This window comes from Pseudonaja textilis, chromosome 1, assembly GCF_049901715.1.
Source record: "Pseudonaja textilis isolate UNSWEBS1 chromosome 1, rPseTex1.2, whole genome shotgun sequence".
In the NCBI taxonomy this organism is placed as follows: domain Eukaryota; kingdom Metazoa; phylum Chordata; class Lepidosauria; order Squamata; family Elapidae; genus Pseudonaja; species Pseudonaja textilis.
Genome location: NC_141990.1, coordinates 246,794,878 through 246,821,457, shown reverse-complemented (window position 1 = coordinate 246,821,457; position 26,580 = coordinate 246,794,878). Strand labels below are relative to the sequence as shown.

General features: G+C 33.8%; 1 protein-coding gene across 1 annotated transcript in view; it reads right to left on the bottom strand.

Annotated features, from left to right (window-relative positions):
* DCDC1 (doublecortin domain containing 1) overlaps positions 1–26,580 on the bottom strand; it is a 283,783-nt gene that overhangs the window by 232,380 nt on the left and 24,823 nt on the right. The window contains exons 5-7 of the mRNA XM_087921221.1: positions 26,146–26,308; positions 12,039–12,244; positions 4,854–4,947 (exon numbers count right to left, since the gene is read on the bottom strand). Coding sequence (XP_087777347.1) covers positions 4,854–4,947; positions 12,039–12,244; positions 26,146–26,308 — 463 coding nt within the window. The remainder of the gene's footprint in view (positions 1–4,853; positions 4,948–12,038; positions 12,245–26,145; positions 26,309–26,580) is intronic.

Genomic DNA, 26,580 nt, shown 5'->3' with positions numbered 1-26,580 from the left:
TTTTTAGGTTAAATTGAGAGTGAAGAGGTACTGTGTGTAGAAATAAGAGTTGCCATGTTCAGGGCTGGCCTTCTAACAGCATGGATTCTAAAGACGATATTCAAAACCACTTCGCTCATCATACGCTCACTGATTCTGAATAGGTCCTATTTGCAGAGGACATTTGGTAGTTTTCCAATAGACTTTATGCTTCTTTCCTACTTTTATCACTTAACCTATTTTCTATGTTAAAAAGTCTAAAGAGGTTAAAGTAGAAAATAAACATATTACAATATATGTAAAAGTAGAAATAGCTTTTAACTATAATCCAATTCTCTTTTTGCTTTTAGGGTAAGCCATGCAGATAGATAACTCAAAAAAAGACAAAGACATCCAGCATTATAATTTAAAAATGACCACAACCTTTTCATTATGATTTAAGATTCAAATTAGTAAAACTAGTTATGTTTACATTTAGTATTTTTCATAGATTATAACTTGACCAGTTACTATTGCATGTTAGCTGACTATGCTAGGTGTTAACTAGAATCACAGAACAGAAAAACATAAAATTGGAATACAATAGATTTTAGTTAAGAAACAATAAAACATTTTAAATCTTACTAATTATAGTAGGAAGTTGTACAGTTTTTTTTATCCAGTAAAACCACTGAAATGAGGTGGACAAAAACATGCCAAACATTTCATGAAATTTATCCACTTTTTAATCTGGAGGTTTGAAAGTATATAAAAACTATTTATTACTTTACAAATTATATTATTTGGTTTAGAAACTATTATATCTACTTTATAACAATAACTATCCTACAATAGACTTTGTTAAATGGCAGTATGAATGAAAAATACTGCTAAGCTTCTCATCTGGATGCCCTAATAAACTTATCAAAGAGAATAAACTGTATCAAATTTTAAGTCAGAACATAAGTTACAATAGAAGAATGTACATATTAAAGTTTAGATAATGCAATGTATGGATGTGAATTCAGATTATTTTGGCTACAGTGGAAATTATTCTGTTATGCTGCCAAGAAAGTGTTGAATACAATCACGAGGAGATGACCTTGACCTGGGGATAACTTTACCTTTTATTTTAAAGATAGTATATTAAATCTTACTTTCTTTAAAGTAAGTAAATCATGTTGTATTCTTCATCTAAATTTCTGAATAACTCTACATGAGATTTCCAAATAAAAATAATAATTTTATTTGAGCATTCTTAAAAATAACATCCCATATTAATAGCAATAGCAATTAGACTTATATACTGCTTCACATTGCTCTATGGTTCTCTCTAAGCAGTTTACAAAGTCAGTATATTGCCCCAACATGTAATACTTGTTGTATTACTTAATCTGTTCAATATGTATACTCAATCATCTCCCAAATTTGGGGCCATAAAAACAAAAATTGGGAAGCTAGAAGAAGAGTAATAGTTCATAACCACTAAGACTCATAACTTTTCTTAAGTAGCTTGATATATATGCATAATATATACAGCAACATTAGCAAAAGAATATTTATGTACGCAACTAGAAAGAACTTTGTCAACAAGGGCCTCCTATTTTCTGTATATAACTGAAGAAACTCAATACAAAAGTAATAAATATAAATGCACAGCTGCAGATAGAGGGTAAAATTAAAAAAAGCAAAGTAATGTGTCACTCATTCTATTTCACCTACTGTCAATCATCTTTTTCTCAGCAAGCAATTCACATGTTCACAAGTCAATTAAGATATTCAGTTTTCATTTATTTGGGGGGGTGGGTGTTCTCTCCCACAAGAGGTTTTCTAAGAATATGTTGTAATTCTGCAGAATTTTAAGTTCTTCCAGTTCTACTTATGCCTACCTTGCTAGTAGGATACATGATAAGGTATTGGCTAGAGTATTAATGGCATAGAGATTTGGGAAACCAAGGACTTAATGATCAAGTGGTGTGAGCAGAAAAATATTGCAATGTAATTTGGTAATCATGTTACTGGTGCCTATAAAGTATTTGAAAATAAACAAGTTAGCATATTGCTATTTTATTTAATATATTTTATAAAAAAAATTAAAAATATGCATACTGATTTGTATCCTATATTTTTTCCAAAAGATAGGACAGAAAACCCCAGGCAACTATTGCAGATGTTGAATGATTTCTATTTGAAGGGAGAAAGGGAGAAAGAAAGAAAGACACAATATAGTCAATATATAAATGGTTGTTAGCTATTAAAGTTAGTGCATTTCTAAACTGTACTATGACAGAGAAAATCCATCAGTACTTTTGAGCTAATAGCAATAGTACTTAGACATATATACCATTTCATAGTGCTTTATAGCCCTCTCTCAGTGGTTTCAGAGTCGGCATATTGCCCCCAACAATTTGGGTCCTCATTTTACTGACCTTGGAAGGCTGAGTCAACCTTGAGACAGTGAGAATTGAACTTCTGGCAGTTGGCAGAAATAGCCTACAACACTGCATTGTAATCCCTACACCACCAACCAATTTAGGGGGAGGAGGGAATCAGGCAAGATGATAGAGGGAAAAAATGGTAAGGGTAACAAAAAATTCACTGAAAAATAGTACAATTCTGCTACAACATTCAAACTGGAACATAAGAGCTAAGCACTCAGACAGGTGTACAGTGGCAGGCTTCCTGCCGTATATTATAGTTACTATAGAGTGAATTCTAATGACAGCTTCTGCATAGGCCAAACCCCTACACTCAGAGACCAAAATGAAGAATATAAGAATCTTCTAACCTAAATAATATCTGACAATTATCCCCAGGTTCTGCTGTTGTTTTAGTTACATTAACTTTATTTGATGACTTCTTCCAAGATTTGTGTTAGTCCATCACCAAAATTCATCTCTATTGGCTGATTATGTAAAATATAAAGTTCTTCAGTTCTCCTTTGCTATATTTCACTCTCCACAATCCTTGAATCTTTGATCTTACACTCAGCTACCATCAATCTTCTCTACCTTCATTGATGATATTTGTGTGTGTCATTAATTACATGGAATTGCATGTATTTCCCGTCTGCTGCTGTCCATTGCATCTAGAAATTTTTTTGACTATACCATATTGCATGAGGTTGCTATGTTCTGGACAATTATTTAAGTTTTTTGGAAATCCATATCTCCTCTCAGAAACCTCCTTACAACTGTATTTACAGATTAAATGTAAACAAAGCCATGCTGTATGGACAAGAAATCCAGGAAGTTATGTTATTCTTAAGTTGGTATTCTTTTTATGAACAGGGGTTTAAGTTATTTTTGTAAGTTTACAAATGAATAACTTTGAGATTGAGCTCAATATGCGGAAATACAAGACAGTGAGCTTTTGTCAGCTTCGCAGCAGTTAGACTGAAGATTGACAGAGATGTTCCCTGCAAATTCCAAATAGGCAAAAAGATTTACAAGGCCATGATCAAATTGTAGTCTTAACACAAAGATATATATATAAAAACCTATTTAAGCTTGTGTTATAAAGGTTTAGGGAATAGTCTGCAACCCTCATTATTTTTTATAATTGTCTTTTAATATTCCGTTTTATTACATCTCCAACACTGTACAGAGGTTCATTTTCCTGTCTCCTGTTTGACCTCAAATGCCTTTTTACTCTATTTTCTTTTTTTCCTGCAAAGGCCTAAGAACTATATCCAAATTCCCATGACACAGAATAACTTTTACTCCTTATTTTGGTTGTCACTCTCATCCATTGAGCTTATATCTTTGATTTTCTTCTTCAAGAAGATCAGTTTCTTTTCTGTCAGTTCCTGTTCTAATCCTTTGATCTAACACACCTTCATCTTCTCTTATGAATTGAAATGTATCCAATTACTGCCCCAATTCTTGAAACTCTTTCTTCAAATGTTGCTATGAGCATGTCACAAATATATGTTGTCTTTTTCTCAGGTAAGAACAAACATACTAGAAGCATTGTAGATGGCAACCTCAAAGTGATGTTTATTCGATTTCACTTCAGTTTTTTAAATCAACAATAGTGACTCTCATCAATTCTTATAATTAAATGCTCTCGGTCCTCTGAGAAGACATGTGTTAAAAATATTTGTATTAAATATACCAAAGTTTGCTGACACACTTTTGCTAACTGTTTCGATTTGTTCATTTAATAAAACTTGAAAATCATCTGTCTAGCTACATTTTGTGCTTGGAAAAATATTTCTTTCTCCTTCTCCCTCCCCCCCCCCCTACATAAACCCAAACACCATTGGTACCTTCAGCATGAGATATTTGGCAAATCACTAACAGATTCAGCTGGGCTTATGTAAAGAACAATATAGAGTTCAACCCTATAATATTGATACCATTGCCAAATTAACTTTTATGAGAAATCCAATAATACACTGATTTTTGCGGGTGTTTAATTTTGCTGCAATGATCTAGACCTTTTGAGGAGTTGTTTTTCTTCTTCTTTTTTCTTCTTGTCAATTACTATACAAGCTGTCCTTTCCTGTTACAGCCAAGTAATTTAAACACATGCATCTGTGCACATACAAAATAAAAACTAAAAGGTACTCTATAATAATGCTAGTCCAATTAGGAATATTGGAAAGGGTAGTATTCAATAGTATTCAGATGAAAATTAGAAGTAGCAACCTTAAATGAGTTAAATTCCCATTGTACAAGAGATTTTATAGGAAAACTCTTGAAAATGCTCTGGTCATTGAATAAATATGATTTGATTGATATGAAAATTTCAATTTACTATTGAAATCATAGGCTACACTCCCCCCAGGGAAACTGTAAGACTTTTTATGTTTAACATTCAAACATTTATGCATGCATGAACTGGTTGCTTCATTTCATATATTCTACTGCTGCAAATGGTGTAATTCTTACCATTTCGGAGATCTTCCATTTTTTCGCCATGCATATTGTATATATACTTTGCTGGTGAAATAAGGTTCAGTCGCATGGTACAAATATCTAAAAACTTAAAACAAAATCATAACCAGAATCATTAATATTTAAATATTATTCTTTTTTAGAATGAAGTATAAATATATTTAGATGTTAATGGTATCTAAAGTCATTTAGGATCGTTTTCAGTAAATCTGAAGATTCACAATATTCTTCCAATCCATCTTTAGCAAGTATATTCATTTATAAGAGTGCAAAAAGCTGATTGCCTGAATAATAGAATAACAGGAAAAATAAGCTAGAATCTATTAACTATCTAGCAATGAAATAAGAAAAGTTGACTCCCAATATTCCATTGTATGTTATTTATTTATTTGTTTTAGGCAAATGATAAAAAAAAAAAACAAAGAAGAAAAGGAATACAAGATTTTATGCTTTTGCTTCCTTCAACCTATGGCTGATTAAAACACTTTTTCCAGAATGGAAACAAAATTCTAATAGAGGAAAAATATGTAGCTCATGCTTGGAACTATAGTGTCTTGGGGATCCCTGAGCTTGGTTGTTTGCTTGCAGACATTTCATTACCAACCAGGTAACAGCAGCATTCATGAGTGTGGGGTTTGCTCCTTTTTTAATTTACTGCCCTGTCAGTGTTGGCTGGGGTCGTTTTTTTCCTTGGTAGTTTCTTGATTAGGGCATTATTTTCTGCTGGATAGTTTCTAAGGTATTACTTTAAGTTAATACTGCTAGGGATGATAAAAGTGGTGATCCTATGGATATTCCTTTGGATGGGAGGTAGGAAGGTAGGGCAGTAAAGTTTACTCGGATGTAATGCAGATAATTATGGCACAGACCAGAGGAACACAGAAACAGAATTAATTCACAGCACAAACCATAATTCAACATCTAGAAATTGTAGCACGGCAACACATACAACCAAATACATGAATCTAGTATGTGAACAAAGACATCTTTAAAGTAATAAAAAAGAACAATTAAAGAAGACACGTGAAACAATTAAGAAGTTTAAAGGAATACAATTCCTTTATGGAAGAAGAAAACATCAACACACTGCCCTTCCTATATTTCAGCAAAAACAGAGGAAAAGATGGCAAATTAGAGACAAAAATTTATCAAAAAAGCAGCCAAGTGCTCCATTACCAAAGTAACAACCCAACTTCTAAAGCAGGAGCAATATTAAAACATTATTCAGATGAACTGAAACACACTGCATCAACCTGGAATGCCGCAAAAAGAAAATAGTCTATTCAACATAGCAAACAAGTAACAGAACAAATCCTTGAAAACCATCAAGCCATCAGAAGAAACAGTGAAAGCTTCTTAATCTTAGAACATATGGGCAAAATCAATCACAATTTCAATTGGCATCTTATACCAAGTCAAATCCAAAAATACTAAGGAATTCCTGGAAGCTTGACATTTAGACAAATCAGTCATCAATAGCCACATAGAAATAAATCATATTCACACACCATTCAAAAGAGACAACAAAAATCTGTGAAGAAAACAAGACCAGAAGCCAACACCCAAATAAGCAGAGACACCAGAGAAAAAATTAAGTGGGAATCAATGAACTCCCAAGGAGAAAACTGCACCTTGTCAACAGGGCAAGCTGTTGTACAGGTGAAACTTGAAAAATTAGAATATCATGCAAAAGTTCATTTATTTCAGTAATGCAACTTAAAAAGTGAAACTAATATATGAGATAGACTCATTACATGCAAAGCAAGATAGTTCAAGCCGTGATTTGTCATAATTGTGATGATGATGGCTTAAAGCTCATGAAAACTCCAAATCTCAGAAAATTAGAATATTACATGCAATCAATAAAACAAGGATTGTACATAGAACAATATCGGACCTCTGAAAAGTATAATCATATATATGTACTCAGTACTTGGTTTGGGCCCCTTTTGCAGCAATACTGCAAAATACCCCCTTTTGCAATACTGCCTCAATGCGGCGTGGCATGGAAGCTATCAGCCTGTGGCACTACTGAGATGTTATGGAAAACCAGGATGCTTCAATAGCAGCCTTCAGCTCTTCTGCATTGTTCAGTCTCATGTCTCTCGCCTTTCTCTTGGCAATGCCCCATAGATTCTCTATGGGGTTCAGGTCAGGCGAGTTTGCTGGCCAATCAAGCACAGTAATCCCATGGTCATTGAACCAGGTTTTGGTGCTTTTGGCAGTGTGGGCAGGTGCCTAGTCCTGCTGGAAAATGAAGTCAGCATCCCCATAAAGATCGTCTGTGGAAGGAAGCATGAAGTGCTCCAAAATCTCCTGGTAGACGGCTGCATTGACCCTGGACTTAATGAAGCACAGTGGACCAACACCAGCAGTTGAAATGGCTCCCCAAATCAACACAGACTGTGGAAACTTCACAGTGGACTTCAAGCATCTTGCAGTGTGTGCCTCTCCATTCTTCATCCAGACTCTGGGTCCTTGGTTTCCAAATGAGATGCAAAAGTTGCTCTCATCAGAAAAGAGGACTTTGGACCACTGAGGAACAGACCAGTTCTGTTTTCTTTAGCCCAGGTAAGACACTTCTGATGTTGTTTGTTGTTCAGGAGCGGCTTGACAAGAGGAATATGACATTTGAAGCCCATGTCCAGGATCCATCTGTGTGTGGTGGCTCTTGATGCACTGACTGCAGGCTCAGTCCACTCCTTGTGAAAGTCCCCAACACTTTTGAATGGCCTTTTCCTGACAATCATTTCCAGGCTGCGGTCATCCCTGCTGCTTGTGCACCTTTTTCTTCCACACTTTGCTCTTCCACATAACTTTCTATTAATGTGCTTTGATACAGCACTTTGGGAACATCCAACTTCTTTTGCAATTACCTTTTGAGGCTTTCCCTCCTTATGAAGGGTGTCAGTGATGGTTTTCTGCACAACTGTCAGGTTAGCAGTCTTTCCCATGATTGTGATTCCTACTGAACCAGACTGAGAAACCATTTAAAGGCTCAGGAATCCTTTGCAGGTGTTATGGCTTAATTAGCTGATTAGAGTGGGACACTTTGAGCCTAGAATATTGAACCTTTTCACAATATTCTAATTTTCTGAGATTGTGGATTTGGGGTTTTCATGAGCTGTAAGCCATAATTATCTCAATTATGACAAATCATGGCTTGAACTATCTTGTTTTGCATGTAATGAGTCTATCTCATACATAAGTTTCACCTTTTAAGTTGCATTACTGAAATAAATGAACTTTTGCACGATATTCTAATTTTTTGAGTTTCATCTGTATATGAACAAGGAGCAAATCAACACTCAGTAGCACTGACGATGTTACCTAATTGGGTAATGAAAAATGTGCAAACATAACAAAGAGAGTACCAAGGATTCCATGGAAGCAAAGTTGGATTGTATGGAAGGACTCAAGGGAATCAAAGACTGAATCCAAAATGGAGCCTTTTCCTCTATACTGTTTTTTGAAATGTAGATTACTTTCATAATTTTGGTCAGTCACTTCCCTTTATTTTACTCAATGCAACTTTGGTTTTATTTGAACTATAGAACGTACATATGTTCTTGGAATGGCATATTTATTTTTTATATTTGAATTTAACATCTCATTTTACAATCAATTAAAATAATTGTTTAAAGGCCCAATAGCATCAAAGAACAGATCTACAATTTCTGGTGATTATGATAACAAAACAACCAGGGCATCAGTTCTAAAGTATTGTTTAGTACAGTGCTAATTTAAGAAAAACAGTGATGCTTTTATCAGCCCAAATGCAGTTAAAGGAGTATGAAACATAACATGAAATAGGATCACTATACTGGAATTACCATATATACTCGCAAATAAACTGAGAATTTTAAGTGCCAAAATGAACTGCAAAAATTGGGTTTGGCTTATCCACAGATGGGCTTATCTGTATATATGGTAATTATTTTTAAACTACCCATATATCCTACATATACTCACAAATAAGCCATCAGTAAATAAAATGACATTTAAAGGATAATATTTGTAGCTCCGGGTTGAAATTAGGAGTCCTTGGTGCTTTCTGAGCTTGCTTGTTTTTTTGCAGACATTTCATTATCTTACCTAGGTAACATCATCAGTGCTAGTAAGAAGTGCTGTTTGCTTAAAATGATATTTGAATGTTTAACCAGGTACCATGAAAAAATGGATAATCTGTGGATCACCCATGGATGAGGCAATTGTGAAAATTAAAACATTTATTTTATTTATTTTTTTGATTTGTCAATTGCTTACAAGATAATAAGTATAAGTATATACATAGTTATGAATACATGAAATGGGTACATATAAAAAAAATAAAAGAAACAATAGGACAGGGACAGTAGGCACATTGGTGCGCTTATGCACACCCCTACAGGCCTCTTAGGAAAGGGGTGAGGTCAATAGTAGACAGTCTAAGGTTAAATTTTGGGGGGATTGGGGAAGAAACTACAGAGTCAGGTAGAGTATTCCAGACATTGACCACTCTGTTGCTGAAGTCGTATTTCCTGCAATCAAGTTTGGTGTGGTTAACCTTGAGTTTGTATCTATTGTGTGCTCTTGTGTTGTTATGGTTGAAGCTGAAGTATTCATTGACAGGTAGGACATTGCAATGCATGATTTTATATACCATACTTAGATCAGACTGAAGACGGCGTAATTCAAGGTTTTTTAGGTCTAGAATTTCAAGTCTGGTGGCATAAGGTATTCTACAATGAGTAGAGGAGTGGAGAACTCTTCCTGTGAATTATTTCTGGACTTTCTCAACTGTGCTAATATCAGATATGTAATGTGGGTTCCAGACTGATGAGCTGTATTCGAGTATTGGTCTAGCAAAAGTTTTGTATGCTCTAGTTAGTAGTGTGATATTACCAGAGAAAAAGCTATGTAGGATTAGGTTAACAACTCTTAATGCCTTTTTGGCTATGTAGTTACAGTGGGCTCTAGCACTTAGATCATTAGAGATGAGTATTCCAAGGTCCTTTATAGAGCTTGGATCATCAACAAGGTCTTGACTATTCAGCTTGTATTTTATTTTCTGATTTTTTTTGCCAATATGTAAGACAGAGCATTTATTCATTGAGATTTGAAGTTGCCATTTGTTTGACCATTCTAATACATAGTCAAGATCTTTTTGAAGGGTAGCAGTATTGTCTGTGGTATTGAACAGCTTTACATCATCAGCGTAAAGAACGCAGTTGCTCTTAATATGATCACAAAGGTCATTTATGTAGAGCAGGGGTCTCAAACTCGCAGCCCGCGGGCCAATTGCAGCCTGCAGGATGATATCCTGTGGCCCCCACCGTGATATGAAAGTATAATATTAATGCAGCCCGCAGGGGGAATGGACCTCTGAAGGAAGTCCCGCCCGCCGTTCCTCGTCGTGGCTTCTTCTCCACCCTGAACTTTTACAAGTCCAAGTACAGGTCTACACTTACTGATGATCATCTTCAAGCTATACTGAGCGTCTCAAGTGCCTCCTCTCTCAAGCCAAATGTGGCTCAGATATGTGAGAGGAAGCGTTGTCAAGTCTCTGGCAGCAAGGAGTAAGTTGGAGAAGCCATGTTCTGAGGAACTGTTCATGATCTTCATTCAATGTTCCATTCATGTGTTCAGGACAGTTCATGTATTGGAGAAATCATTAACTGTTGATGACATTTGAGGATATTTTTTTAACATTTTTTGTGGAATCCCTTATGCGGCCCAGCCTCACCCAGACTCTGCCTCCAGCAGCCACCAGGTAAGTTGAGTTTGAGACCCCTGATGTAGAGTATGAAGAGAGTTGGTCCTAGAACACTGCCTTGGGGGACACCACTATTGACAGGTACAGAATTTGATAGGACACTCCCAATTTTGACCATTTGTTGTCTGTTTGACAGGAATGCTTCTATCCAGTTATGGAGTTGTCCAGAGATACCATAAGATTTTAGTTTTAGTAGTGGATCATTTTATCTGCAGGTAGCATAAATGTATTTTTATTAAAAATTCAAGAGTAGGCTTATCCATGGATACGTTTATTCATGGGTATGTATGGCAAGGGTCTTCAAACTTGGCAAATTTAAGACTTGCGGACTTCCAACTCCCAGAAATTCTGAGCTAACGTGAGTGGAGGAAGAATTCTGTGAGTTGAAGTCCACAAATCTTAAAGCTGTCAAGTTTGAAGACCCCTGATGTATGGCATCATAATTACTGTAACTCCTACCCTTCAGCCCTGAATGGAAATAATACTGCACTATTTTGTGGAACTGCTATTTTAGGCAGGTATATAATAAAATGGCTATTATCTGCATGTTTTTGAAACAGCATTTTAAAAATATTTTAGAATTCACCAATTTTTTTAAAGAAAAGCGTTAGAAATGTCTTATCCCAGTCATTTGACTTTTACCTTTTGGGGGAGGGGTTGCAAAATAAAGACATTATTACCCAATCTTAGCTACCCTGAATTTTAAAATCCCGAATTATCATTTCAATAAATTTGTTAGTTTACATGAAATTATAGCAAACACTTCTCAACATGAAACAAACAAATGTGCAAATGTCACTTCCATCTTCATACTGGGTATGTTCACTATTGCTATGTCTATTCATTCATTAAGTGAAAACACTCTGAGGCGGAAAGAGACCTTTTTTCTATAAAACAGATATTTTTTAAGTGAAAGCTGGGAATAGAGGAATTAGACCTATTTGCAGGAAAGAAGTGCCCAGGCATCCCATATTTTTAATTTACTTGCTCCAAACACCATTTATTAACCATCTATGTCCCTTTCTTTTCATGTCCAATTCTGTAATTCTCAACTTTTTCAGATTTGTTTTCTTTTTCTTCTTCCAAAGTTTAAACATGAATTATAAAGCAAACTTACAAAATACTTACAAAAATCTCAATAGATCAATTGTAGTTTTCAACAAACAAATATTAATGGAATCGCATGAGCCCAGGTCTCTATCTCAAATCTAACCCTCAAAGATTGGATTTAATGGTCCAGTAAAGCATCCAAACAAATCTATACAATTATCTATGGGAGGTGTACCTACAATTTTGTTGTAACCTCCACAACTGAATTAACTCTACTCGAATTATATATCCAAATGGATCAGTTACAAATAATAAAACAAAAGTGAAAACTTTCTTCATATACTTGGATTTTGCCATGCCACATCTCAATATACCTTTTCAATTTGGTTGGGAGGTGCTGCTATTTCATAACCATCCTGTCCCATGCAGTTCTTAAACACCAAAAGTCTGATCATAGGTTTTTCTATAAGTTTCTTCATGCGCTTGGAAAGTACAGGCTCAGCTTTTCTTCTCTTGACATCTCTAGGAAAAATGAGACCGTTCAGTGTCCAAGTTGCATTCTTCATTAACAACAGATGGTCTGGAAGGAAAGAAGTAAAGTAAATATTTAGTTTCAGAATTAAAAGCGAACATATCATGCTCCCTTTTGCCTATTACCTTAATAACACACTGGCTGCTATCCACATAAAAGCTGATATTTTTGGAAATACGACCCCATCTTTCCGCAAACCGTGACATAAGCTGTAGCAAGCTGTCTCTATTGATAGCCTGCATAAATCATCATTCCTGAAGGGAACAGATGTTCAGGTTATGAAAGAGTAATACCACAATTTAGTCATAATTAAAATTCACCTTAGCATGCCTCTGTAGCTGATCAGAAAGCAACATTTTACTTCTCATCTGCAAAACACTTTTCTTCACCTTTGCTTCATAAAATCAAAGATACCTGTTTCTGAGCCTTCATCTACATTTGCCTAGATTTATATCTCTCATAAAGTCTCATACAAATGATCCATTTAACAGCTGGTTTCCTAATTCTTCTCCTAAAATAATGACCCCATGCATAATATCTTAGTAGAAAAATTCTACTTTGAAAGGGTAAATACGTGATAATTTTTCTCTGTTACCTTGGCTATCAGTCTATTTTTGCAAGGTTAGAAAGATAGAAATTAAGCATTTGTTACCAAGGAAAAAAACTAAGATATATTTCTCGACAAAGTGGGAACATTGATTAAAGATCCTTGCTCATAATGTATAATTTTTGTTTATAAATTAAATTTGTAGTTTATCTAGTGCTTTTCTGCCCAGAGTAATCCTTTAGTAGGTCCACCCAGAATGTCTCAAAATCATGAATACTTTTCAGTTATCAAGCGGAAGAGAAGATGCAAAATGTATTTTACTTTTGTAGCATGTCTTAAAAGTTACAAAAGAATATCAAGACAAAAAAGACTCATTAAATGCAAGAAGAAAAGTACTCAAAACTATATAACATCTTAATAATATTTTATTTTAAGTAGTAATGGCAGCACTCACTTCCTACAAAATAGCCAAAAGCATTGTAAATATGATTATTTTTGCATTACAAAATTGGAGATTAATTTTATGTGAAGCATTGTATAAATACAATATTTTAGGAAATCTGTTCATAAATTACATGTAGTAAATAATCTAAAGTATAACAAGTTTATTTATCCTGAGAAATACAGATCAGTTTTACTTTTTTAAGTAATGCATGTATAACAGAGATCTATTCAAACCATAAAAGTAATGGAGGTTTTAGAAAAGTTAACATGAACATCTCATTTTCTCTATTATATTTGCTACTAAAATCCAGTGTAGTCAAACTCTTCTCTCTTACATGCAGAAATATAGAAGTTGCTTTTCAAATTAAGTTTACAATGTGCAGTTATTTATAGCTAAAATGTTACATTGTAAACCATTAGTAAAGAATAACAGAATAACTGATTTGGAAGGACTTTGGAGATCTTCTAGAATAGAGCAACTGCCTGCTCAGGCAGGAAACCCTATAACATATATAACATATAGCCTGGAATGCACTACCTGACTCTGTTGTTACATCCTCTAACCCTCATTCCTTTAACCTCAAACTAACCACTATTGACTTCATCCCATTCCTAAGAGGTCTGTAAGGGGCATGCATAAGTGCACCATCGTGCCTACCGTCCCTGTCCTATTGTCACCATTTATGCGTACCTATTTCCTACATTCCTACTCATGTTTATACTTATACCTATTATCTTGTAAGTGATTGACAAATCAAACAAATAAAATAAATAAACATTTCAGACAAATGGTAGTCCAGTCTCTTCTTAACAACTTCCAATTTTGATGCACCCACAACTTCTGGAGGCTCATTGCTCCACTGATTAATTGTTCTAACTGTCAGGAAGTTGTTTCTTTCCTTGTTTAGTTTCCATCCATTGATTTTTGTCGTACCTTCAGGTGCTTTGGAGAATAGCTTGACTCCCTCTTCTTTGTAGCAACCCCTTGGATATTGGAACACTGCTATCATGTTACCTGTAGCTAGTAATACTTAGTAGTACTTGTACATAGTTTAAGGTAGTACACATTATTTAATTACTGATTTGATAACCCTCAATTTATGACCACAAGTGGGATTTTCAGCTTTATTCTACACTTTTTTTCTGTCTCCTTTTGCTTTCCCCATTTTCCCACTATTTTCATTATAATTTGTATTTTAATAAGTGAAGATAGCATAATCCGTTGTGTTCTTTAAGAAATCTCTAAAGACTTGGTTGTTTTCCCAGGCCTTGGGGTGACTTGGGGGCAAGGTAAGTAAGAAGCCACCTTTTCTTTCTTTTGTTTCTTTGGTCTGATTTGTTTTAATTTTGTCTTGATATTTTGTACTTCCAGTCACTAATAACATTTTTGTATGCTGTTTTTAATTGTAAGAGTTACTTGGCACTTATAAATAAAATGAATCAGTCTTCATAAGAATTCCTTATGCACTTATACAAAAATATATTAAACAAGGGGAGATAACATGTCTTTGTATGAGGCTAATTGCTGAATCAATTTGAATTCAAATCTATTCAGTTTGTCAAACACTTTTTTAAAAATATTTTTTTCAACCAATATGCAGTACAATCTCATATTCATACATTTCTTAATAATATTAAAGAACATAAATCTGATCCATACATTCCTTCTTTAGCGCAATGCCATATTGTACTTTCCAAATTTTGTTCACTGTCAACTTTTTTATTCTTTCAGTCAGAATTCTGCCAAACATTCAACAAACTTAACCTCAGTAGTTTTTGTATTGGATTTTGTTATCTTTCCTTTCTGTGTGGGGAGGGGAGGGCTAAAGGAACAATAATAGAATTCTTCGTCCGGCATTGGTGCTATCTTCATATACACATATTAAACTAATAGGCATAAGGCTTCATGAGAGGGAATGCATGAGTGGGTGCATGCAAAAGGTAATTCCTCTTTGAGAGAGGGAGTGGTCCCACCAGCTCTTAAAGAGATAGTGATGTGCCCTCTCCTCAAAGGGCCACTGCTTGACTTGGACAGATTTTGTCTGGTCTCCAACCTCTAGAGATTATCTAGACCCCTTTCAGTCAGTATTCAGACCAGGCTTTGGGACTGGGATGACATTTATTGCATTAATGGATGTTCTGTGGCAGGAGTGGAGGTAGTGCATACATCAGGGCTCTTCTGGACCTCTCAGCAGCATTCAGGATCATGGTATCCTTCTATGCTGACTACAAGAATAAGGGATGGGCAACACTTTTTTTCCAGTCAATGTTGCTAAAGGGTGAGCCCCTACTTTGTGGGGTGCTTCAGGACTCTGTTCTTTCTCCCCTTCTATTTAACATTTACATAAGGCTGCTGGGTGAGGTGATCCATTGGTTTGGGGTGAAATATCAATGATATGCAGACGACACCCTGCTTTATATCTCTACCCCATGTCCCATTAATGATATTGCGGATGTCCTATCCTAATGTCTGGAGGCTGTTAGGGACTGGGTGTAATGAAGTGGGCTCTGATTCAACCCTAGCAAGACAGATTGGCTATGGGTATTCAGACACCACCACCCCACAAAGGCAATGTTCTTCCATCTATGATTCTGGAGGAGTTGCACTACCACAGACAGATCTGATGCGCAATCTGGATGTCCTCCTGGACTTGCAGCTCCTGATCAAAGAGAAGATGGCAGCCACCTTTGCACACCTTTGGGTGGCATGCCAGTTGCACCTATACCTGAACTGGGAGGTCCTGCTCTCAATAACTCATGCTTTTATAACATCCTGATTAGACTAGTGTAATATCCTCTACATGGAGCTGACCATTTAGAAACTCCAGTGGGTGAAGAATGCAGCCGTGCAAGTAGCAAATGGTACCAAATATATAGCACACATATTACATCTCTTGTGCGAGCTGCACTGATTAACAGTATGTTTCCAGGTGCAATTCACAGTGTTGGTGGTTACTGTAAAGCCCTACATGGCTTGGGGCAAGGATACCTGAAGAATCGCCTTTTTCAAGAGTATCTATCTATCCAAGCAGGTAAAGCAGAATGGGCATGATGCAACTTCCATCAGCCAAAGAACGTCAGCTAGCAGAGATCAGAAGACAAGCTTTTTCCACAGTAGCCCCTGATCTTGGAACATCCTCCCTTTGAGATCAGAATGGTCCCAACCCTGTAAGCCTTTTGTAAGGCTCTAACAACCTGGTCTGGTGTGCTGAATGTGTCAGGGGGCCAATTTCATAGCTCTATTGCTAACTATCCAAGTATCTTGCTTCTATTACATTTAATTTGGATGTTTTTAGTGTTTTTATTGGTTTTACTGTTTTTATTGATTTAAAATATTTTATATATATATATATATATATATATATATGTGTGTGTGTGTGTGTGTGTGTGTGTGCACGTGTGTGTGTGTGTGTGTGCGTGTGTGTGTGTGTTTTCTTAAGTTTTTGTGGGTATGAACACTATACAGAAGCCTGATGATGGCAGATGAGATTCTGCCGAAACGTTGCTACAACTTTAAAAGCACAACTACAATGACGTGGGAAAATACCTGAACAAAGCTGAATGCCATACATGTAAGTACCCGCGAAAACTTAAGAAAATATATATATATATATACATATACATACATACATACATACATACATACATACATACATATACATATATATACATACATACATATACATATACATATACATATACATATACATATACATATACATATACATATACATATACATATAATATATATATATATATATATATATATATATATATATATATATATATATATATAAAATTGTAATTTAATTGTTATTGATTGAACTGGGCAGGCATGGAAATTGTACAAACAAATAAATAAATCCCAACTTCACACCCTGTTGGATGGTATATTAGAAACATCTGGAAAAGATTAACCTGGCCTGTTTTATGACACACAATCAAAAACCTCATTTGTAATTGGAAATGAGACTAAAGAAATGCAGAACATAATGACTAACTACCAGTCCTAGGTAGAGAGTGATTACATACTTGCAAACTAAAAGAGACACGAATGAAAGCAAATATACATGTCTCAGGATAATGTTGTAGGATCCAATCTGAATCAGTCACTGGGACCAGAGTTTTAGTCTTCCAAGCTTTTGGAATCATGCTGGTGCCCACCTTCAGTGAACTTCTTTCTCTCTTGCTTCTTCTCTTTGGAAAGAAAGAAGATCCCTGAGGATGGCCTCCAGCACATGTCTGAAAGCTTGGAAGACTAAAACTCTGGTCCCAGTAACCGACTCAGATTGGATCCTGCTAAAAAATACATCATACACTGGAAAAGGAATGAGGAAGCAGTAGGAAAAAAGAGCAAACTCAAGCACCAAGTTTAAACTTTCAAAAACAATTCTATAAATCTATAAATAGGTTGGGGAAAATAAAATAATAGATTCATAAACTCAGTAGGTTAAATGCCATAGAAAATCTAAAAAAAAAATTAAAGTCTGATAGCAATGTGTATTCTTATCACAAATTTTATAAGTTGATTTACCTCAAAACATGCCATTCTAGCAAGAAGTTGGATTCCTTAAAATTGTTCATTAAATAAAACTATACAATGAAAATATACTCAGCATATTTCTACTGCATGCTGAGAAGAGATACTCTGAAATAAAATAAAATTACCGTATTGCATCTGAATGTCCCAAACATTTCACTTTGCTATATAGATCTGTTATTTTCCTTCCATTCTGAGATTAAGTAGTATTTGAAAATAAATATATTATAATAGAATTTTTATATTGAGATCATTATTTAAAATGCATTCCTTTATTACATTTTATTCTGCTTTTCTCTAACAGTTCAATACAGTTCATATCAAGATCTACTTGAATTTTATCCCAAACAACAACCATAGATGGTAGACTGGATTTGGAAAGAATGGTTGGCCAAAGTCAACCAGCAAAGTCATCTGAGCTTGGAATTTGACTGACTCTTTCCAATCTAACACTTTAGTAATGATAGGATTGCCATACTAGATAACATAATTAGTAACAATAAGGGAGGATGTTTGTAGCTCAGGGTTGAAATTAGGGTCCTTGGTGTTCTCTGCACTTGGTTGTTTTCTTGGAGATGTTTCATCACCCAAAGAAGGTAACATCTTTAGTGCAAGTGATGATGTTGCCTAGTTTGGGTAATGAAATGTCTTCAAGAAAACAATCAAGCTCAGAGTGATCCAAGGACCTCTCATAACTAGTAACTTTTATGTAAATGGAATCCAGGTGCACACTGACCCATCTTCTTTTAAAAAAATGTGTTAGGCTCTCAATGTAAACTAGATCACAAAGTCAATTTCACTGGAAGTTTAGAACAATATTGAGAAATTCTTTCATATTTCTGCCAAGATCACATCTTTTATTCTACAGTTTGGCACACTCCCTATTATCCCAAAGGTGGTAGAGGAAGAAAACCAGAATATACAGCTTTGAATTGCCTATATACCACATCTGACAGCAATGCTTCTTGCTCAAATATTGTATTTTATATCGGACTTTTTCCTAAGAAATTTTATTAATCTGAACTCAGACAGACTTATTCCTTAGCTGTTTTTCTCAAGTCCTAACTGTTGCTGGGGTGATGTAGAGAATTAGAGATAACCTTGGAAAAGAAATTTAGCAAAATCTGACTTAAACCTGGGAATAGAAGAGAACATCAGAAAGTTAAAATGTCTGTGCTATAATTATCTTTGATATAAGAGGGGGAGAAATAGTCAAGCTTTCAAACTTTTGTTACTCTAACCTATGCCAATAAATTAGAGTTCTACTACTTCTTATAAACTCTGTTTTCTGGTCGAGTCCATCTCGAAGAGTTGACAAGAGATCTGAAAACTGTGACACTATACTAGATTTCAGAAATACTGTTAGTTTTTTAAATGCTACAATTCTGATTTTCCTTTTTTCTTATTTGGTTGCTTTTTACAATAATGATATTTCAATTATTACTTTGAATATTATTTAGGAAAGCTGAATGATAAATGAATAATGTCAGACATAGCTAGTTGCAGCCACAACTCACATCTGGGCTCATCAGTGAATTACAATTCTTAACATTTAGTTCATTTTCTTAGGTTAATTTGGCAGAAAACACTTCAACATGGCTCAAATAAATTAGAACTTTTGTTGCAGACAAGAGAAAAGCATTAAACACAACTCTTGACCGACCACTCAAGTCTAAATACATAGAAATTTTATTCATCCACATTGCTTTAAATTTGAAGGGTTTCCTCCCAATCATTCCATACTTTATGTGGCAATTGGTGGCCTTGAAGTCTCCTTGTTAGATTCAAATATTAGACAAAGTATCTTCAGTTTTATGTCTTTTCCCTAAACGTGTCAAAGATAAGAGCTAAATCCCTGAATAAGTACTGAATGCAATGACAGGCAATATTAAGAACAATAAACTGAAATGAAATCAAAATTACTAATTTAGTAATTTAATTACTAAAGTATAAAATGATTTGTCCCTATCTGCAGATAACAACCAAAAACACAGAAATCTTTCCCAAGCACTTAAACATGCACGCATGCTCCAATCATCAGAAAGAGCAAACAAGAAGGGCCAGGGAAAAGAATGGGAAGGGGTGGCTGCATTAGAAAGAAAAGAAAATAAGGACAAGACTAACTGAATAGAATAGGAAAGAAAATATGGAGAAATCATAATCAGATTTTACAATAATGATCAAATTTTCTTAAAGTAGCAACCTTTCCTTAGCAACCATTAATTTTCAAAAGCATTTGTCTCCTGCCTAATTGGCAATGCCTTTATTTTTCTCTGTAAATGTAAATTTTCTGCACACACATGTGCACACTGCACAGACTCACACACACAATTTCCAAGTAATTACTTGGAGAAAGTCCCTGCCACTTTTTCAAAAAAGAAGAAGGGTCTGTGTAGCATCTGAACAAGCCCTTACTTAAAATGGCTACACAAGCATAAACAGAGAATGTTAATGACAGTCACTATATAATGGAAACCAGTCAAAAAGCAGTTAACATGTTGTAAATATGTTTTTAATATGAATAGCAACTGAACTGAAATCAAAATGTTAAAACTGAATAAGACAGTGGCCTATCACATTTCTGTGCAATATTCTTGAATATTTAGAAATTCAACCTTGGTTCAACTATTTACTAAGAAATTATTTGGTTTTTTTCCTTCAAAATTTTAAGTTTGTAAAATAAAACTAATAGTATGTAATCATGTGTCTCCTTTATTTATCTAGAAGGAAAATTGTTAAGTAAATGCTATCAGTTAACTGTAATAAGATTTTTTTTAAATGTATTTTTGCAGTGTTATGGGAATGAAAATATTGGGAGCAGAAAATCTAGAAAATTCATGTTGAACATTTACGAACTTTTGAAATCCTAAAGAAACAGTTTCAAATATTGCACCATAATAGTAAAAAAATGAAGCAACCCTGATATTTAGCAAAAGATCGAGAAGGAAATTAGACTAATAAGCAAATCTGAAAGCATAATTGCCAGAAAGCTTTGATTGATGTGCAGATAAATAAATGTCAAAACCTATAAAAGGACAATGAAAAAGAGAAGAGCAATTGCAGTAGTATGACAGAAGTGTTAACAATGGCTCAAATTCCACACAACCCCATTTTTGTTGTTGAGGGTAAAATTTTAGTAGCTACTTGTCATACATTTCCATCAAACTGAGGTAATCACAGTACACCAACTGTGAACCAGGAGTCAATTTCAAAATAGAATAACAGCCACCATTTGAAACACGTTTTTTCCCATTGAAATATACCAAGGAAGCAAAAATAGAAAAAAAATATGTAAACAGTTACACTAATAAATCTGAAAATAATTTTGCTGCATATATAAATTGCTATGAAAATACCCTAAATAAGATAAAATATGATTAACTGTTACTAGAATGAAACATGATATAGCCTTTTAGTTCAGCAATGTTTAAATTGTATTTTAAAAAATATAATTGCATTAGCTGACTTAAAATCAAGGGTTTTTGTTTGTTTTTTGAAGACATGGAATAATTCTTTAGGAAATCCTAATTTGAGGTTCAAATCCAGGGAAAGTAGGCATGAAATCTATTCAGTGGGGGGGGGGGAATCACTGTGTTTACATTCTATTGTAATATTCTTATCCAATGATATGGAACAACATCAGTGGTTCTTTAAAAGAAAGTTCAGAAACCCTGGGAAAGATTATGATAATGAAAAAAAAAAGGCTCATATTGCCATTTTTTCAGGAGGCAACTGGACTTTCTTGTTTTTTCTTTTGAAGATGTTTTGTTTCTCATCCAAGAAGTACAATATTAATGCAATATCGGGTTTTCAATTCAATTGTATAGAATGTGAAGGATGTGTGTTTGTTTTTTTATTTTTATAATTATAATGTACACTGAAGATGGTATTTAATTTCATTGTACAAGGTGCAATGACAATAAATTAAAGTAAACTTTGGGATAACCATGACTTGGATGACTGAGAATCTCTACAGATCTCATATTGCCAATATCTTGCCTGTTAACTACTACATGCTGCTAGCAGGGAGGTGGGTAGAAAATGGAAAATGGTAGAAGGAGCAAATGTTTTTGAATGTCTTGCATAATTTAAAATCAACACATGTAGTAAGGAACCAAAAGGACACCTGTTATTTTCATAGGTGTATAAATTATCATAAATTATTATATAATTTTTAAAAAAATAAAAAATATTTAATCAAGGTATAATTTGTTATTAGATATTCAGTTTTAAATGAACATCTGAAAAAATCAGTACCATGTTACGTTTCCTACGTTCTCACCAACATGAATGAGATGAACATTTATTGCCATTCACTAATTCTGAATCCCACCAATTTCAAGAATATGGGTTCCCTTCTAGCAAAGAGTTGCCTTCAGGGTAGTGCTTCCTCCTCCTACTTTAAGGAAATCAATTATAATTATGATTAATACTAGGCAGGATTTCCTACAATATAGAATATAACCGTGATGTTTGAAGCTATGTAAAAATTAGTTAGTTCTACAACATTATTTGCAGTCAGACAAACATAATCTCACACATAAACACCTGAATAAAAACATCCCAGCTCTTGTAATCCAGGACAAACAAGTTTCCCTTTCAGGAGGAAAGAAAAGAAAAACAAGAGAGATGCTTATGTTGTAAAAAGCAGGAAAGCGTTTCTGCTGAAGATATTTTCTGATTAAACTGACTGAGACTGATTCCACACTGCTCAAGATAAGATATAAACTACCTAAGCACAAGAAGTACATCAATAGCGATTGTAGAGGGAAGAGTTACTTAAAGCAGCTGAGAGTTGCATAGTTTTTGTTATATATGCTCATGATAAGACATGATAAACCAGTTTATTCAGGTCAGGCTATTTCTATGAGCTGAGCAATAGTCCTCTGAAATTTCCTTTCCAAAATCATGAAAAATAAATAATGAAAAAATAGTTTCCAGTCATGATGAAGAGATTAAGATGCAGTCAGCATCTTAATGCATTCCCTCTCTCATCAAGCAAAAGTGAAAAGCTTTACCAATTATTGGAAGAGAGTGGATGGCAATTTATTTTTAGCATTCACATTTTTTTTATTGTATAACAAAGTCTTCTGAAGAAATTGAAGATAGATCAAAGCCTTGGGCACAGGTTAATGTGATTCAAATGTAAACAAAAGAATGAAGTTAATTTAAAAAGTTGATAGCATAGAAAACATAATGCAAGTACTTCTATCCAGTGAGGTACATAATACTGTATTAGTATAGTGCAGGTATGCCTTGGGGTGTAATAAAACAAAGTGGCAAGGAAAAATAGGATAGAGGTAATATAATTTCCAAACTTATTTTTGATATATACTGTAAATACGACTAAAACACATAGTATAAAATGCCTATTTTTTATAAAGAATTATGTGTTTCAAATAGATGTTATATATTTGTGTTTAGACTTTGATGAAATTTTCTGTATAGTGAATATTCTTATGATGCATGGATGATTACTTCATTAGCCACAAGAATATTTTTTTAAAAAAAATGTTTATTTGCAGCTAAAACACATGTCTGTTTCTCTCTCTTGCTCAGACTTTATTACAACCACGATAGTGAAATATTGCTACCTATATTTCAGTGAACCATCTTTCCTGATCAATATTGAAAAGCATAATAAAGTAATATTTATGCTTTATATTATTTAAACATATAAATATTTTATATTGACAATTAATAGACAATAATTTCTTTAATGCATACTGTCAAAACAGTATTTTAAAATGTCAATTGAAATGTCCAAGTTTGTTTTCAACAAACAAGCAAATATCATCATTTCTACTCACTTCCACAAACATACTTGCCTTATAGATGAGATTTTATATTTTATTAGAAACTGTAAGTTGCATTTTTCAACTACTATATTTCATTTGAATAATAGTTTCAACTTTTCCTTATATAAAAGCTGATTTTGAGTGTTCATGAACCTTTATAAAATATATGATGATTGTTTTTTTTCCAAAGAGGTTTTTTCTCCTGGCACAAATGCTAGCAAAAGTAACACACACAATATAATAAAGTTGTTATGAAGAGTGGACTTGCTTGTATATTAATTGTAGCCAAATTATACTTTTTGGCAATATTGGTATAATAGTCAGTTGAAATTCAATGTACATTCTTCAGAATGATACTAGAGTAATGGTCTTATTAAAATTGTATATAAATGTCTGTGTTTATGTGTGTATGGATGGATGGATGACACTATTGACATCACTTACAGAAAGCTTTCCAATACATTGTGGTAAATGCACAATCCTATTAAATGAATAAATCGGCCTGGAAAACCTATGGGATGGTTTTGGTGTGCTTTCAATGTTAATCAGTGACTTTTTTATAGTAATACTTACTCTTGCAGAGGCCTCATAATGAACACTTAATATACTGTGCTGTGCCCAACCTCACCTACTCTTTCTTTTCTCAAAAGACAAGGCACATCTGCCACCTGCTCTACTCTGAGTCCCAGAAACAACTGTCGAGCAGCAAAAAGATTGATTATCAGTCAAATAGTATTCCAGTGCACCAGATTTTGGTAGGTTAAGCTTGCTGATCCAGCAAGAGTTGGTGTGAAATTTTCAGTAATGTGTGCCAATATTTTGGTGCGAAAGGAACAGCAGTGCATGTCATGATGAAACACAGCCAAAAATTGCAGACAAAGCAGAGAAGTTTTTGTTGAGTGCAAACAAAGCAGAGATCAAGAAAGAACAAAAAAAATGCTGCTTGGATTTGGAAATCTCAGTGGTCGATAATATATTTAGAAAAGTTGCACATTGTTCAAAAATTAATATACTGTTCTACTGCTTATTTATAAAGAGGATGGCAATATTAGGTTCTGCTGAATTTAAGGTATAATGCAAAGGTAATACTGATTATTATGATAAATACAAAGATAATTCATTATAAGAATTTTAAAAATGAGAAAGGATATTTGCTTAATTTGCATCTTCTTATTCAGTTAATGTATTAAAACGCATTCAGTGGATTATTTGGATTCTATTCAGGAAAACTGTCACATCATCTATAATATGACACTACATGAATAATTCATGAGCAATCGACTACTTATTACAGACATAATATCTTCAAAAATACTAAAGATACATGGATATATTGCACTGCTCACCAAATAGATTTAAATTAAATATTTCAATCATTCTAAACATAATAAATACAACCCTTTTGCTTAACAAGGTTTTATTAAGAATGTCAGGGATAATCATTTTGGGACACATTTTCTGCCTATTTTGAAGTCTAATTTGCTACTTACGTGGTACTCAATTTCTTTAAAATACACTCAAGAATTTTTCCCCATTTCAGATTTTCAGCATTCAGTTAAAAGTTTTAAGAAAAAGGAATTTAATAATATGCTTAATATGACATTCATTTTAAAATACCTATATATTGATGTCATAAATGTTTTCATCAATATTAAACATAATCTATTATAGAAAGCCTGAAAAGATATAATGAAATCTACTTGTACCTTAGCTAAAAATTTGGACTTATCTTCTAAAAATATTATTCATATAAAAATTAATTCAACTGCAATATTTTCAATTATGAATCATTATATTTCTTTTTATTTTATTAATGGTATGAAATTAAAAATTTTATTTTTCTCATTCCATGTTATGATGAAGCTTTAATTTAGCTAATTATTTTGTTCCTTAATATTTTAAATCCCAACTATGTGCAATAATTTAATACCAATTTCTAACACTATACAGCATTTTGTATTGAAATTTCCTAATAATTTAATCCAGAAGAACACAGTTCAAATTAAAAACCATGCACGGTATATTATTCAACATGTTATTCTTGAATTCCCCAAAAAACCTATTACAAGAATTAATTACAAGAGACAATGGCTTCAGATACTGAATATTTTTTTTAAATGCTTTACATTTCAAAATGCAATGGTAACTACAAAAATAAATTTATATATAAATTTAGGCTGAATATTACACATTCCCGCATAAAACATCTGATAATTATTTTAATGCTTTATCTTAATAAAGGTCAGATGACTAAATTAATAAAGAACTCACACTCTGAACTATTATTTTTGCTGGTGTAATAAGCTTAATGAATTGTGTCTGTAAGATGTCAGTGAAACTAAATAGTAAATTCAATAATCTCTGATTAATTTATTATATTTTCACCATTTAACCTCCTGCAGACTCCCTAATGTCTATTCAAATCTATATTAAATTAAGCACCAATGCTAATGAAGGGCAATGAACATGGCTGTCAGTAGATTTTTCTTTCATTAAGCACATTATCCTCTTACTGAGCTGTAAATGAGTAAACATTAGTTTTGTTAAACCATGCAAAAAGACAGGATGAAAATCGTTTTTAATTGCACCCCTTAATCCACTGACTGTGACATTTTTTTACCTTTGATTTTTTTGAATGGATTTGAAAAGGGCTCTCCAGTTGAAATATAAACGTCAGCATCATGGGGTATGTCTATAGCACTCAGGACTTCAGTGCCGTCTGCCAAGAAGATTCGTCGGGCAGCCATATTCAGCTTCAGCTTTTCAGTGCATTCCTCAAGCAGCTAAATGAACACAATAAGGTAAGAAAAATGAAGAACAGAAATAGATTTCTGCTACTAATCAAGAATCAAAACTTGGAAACTAGTGTTTCTGTTACCTCCCGAAATATACAATATGTAGACTCAGTTACCAAGCAAGCTGTCAATTTTACTATTGTCACCATTGTATGAACCATGAAAAAAGATTTCACATTATACATTACTTGGGTGGCTTGTTTTTTTTATATATATATATTACATTTAATATAAAAAGAACCACAGTGTTTACACTAATG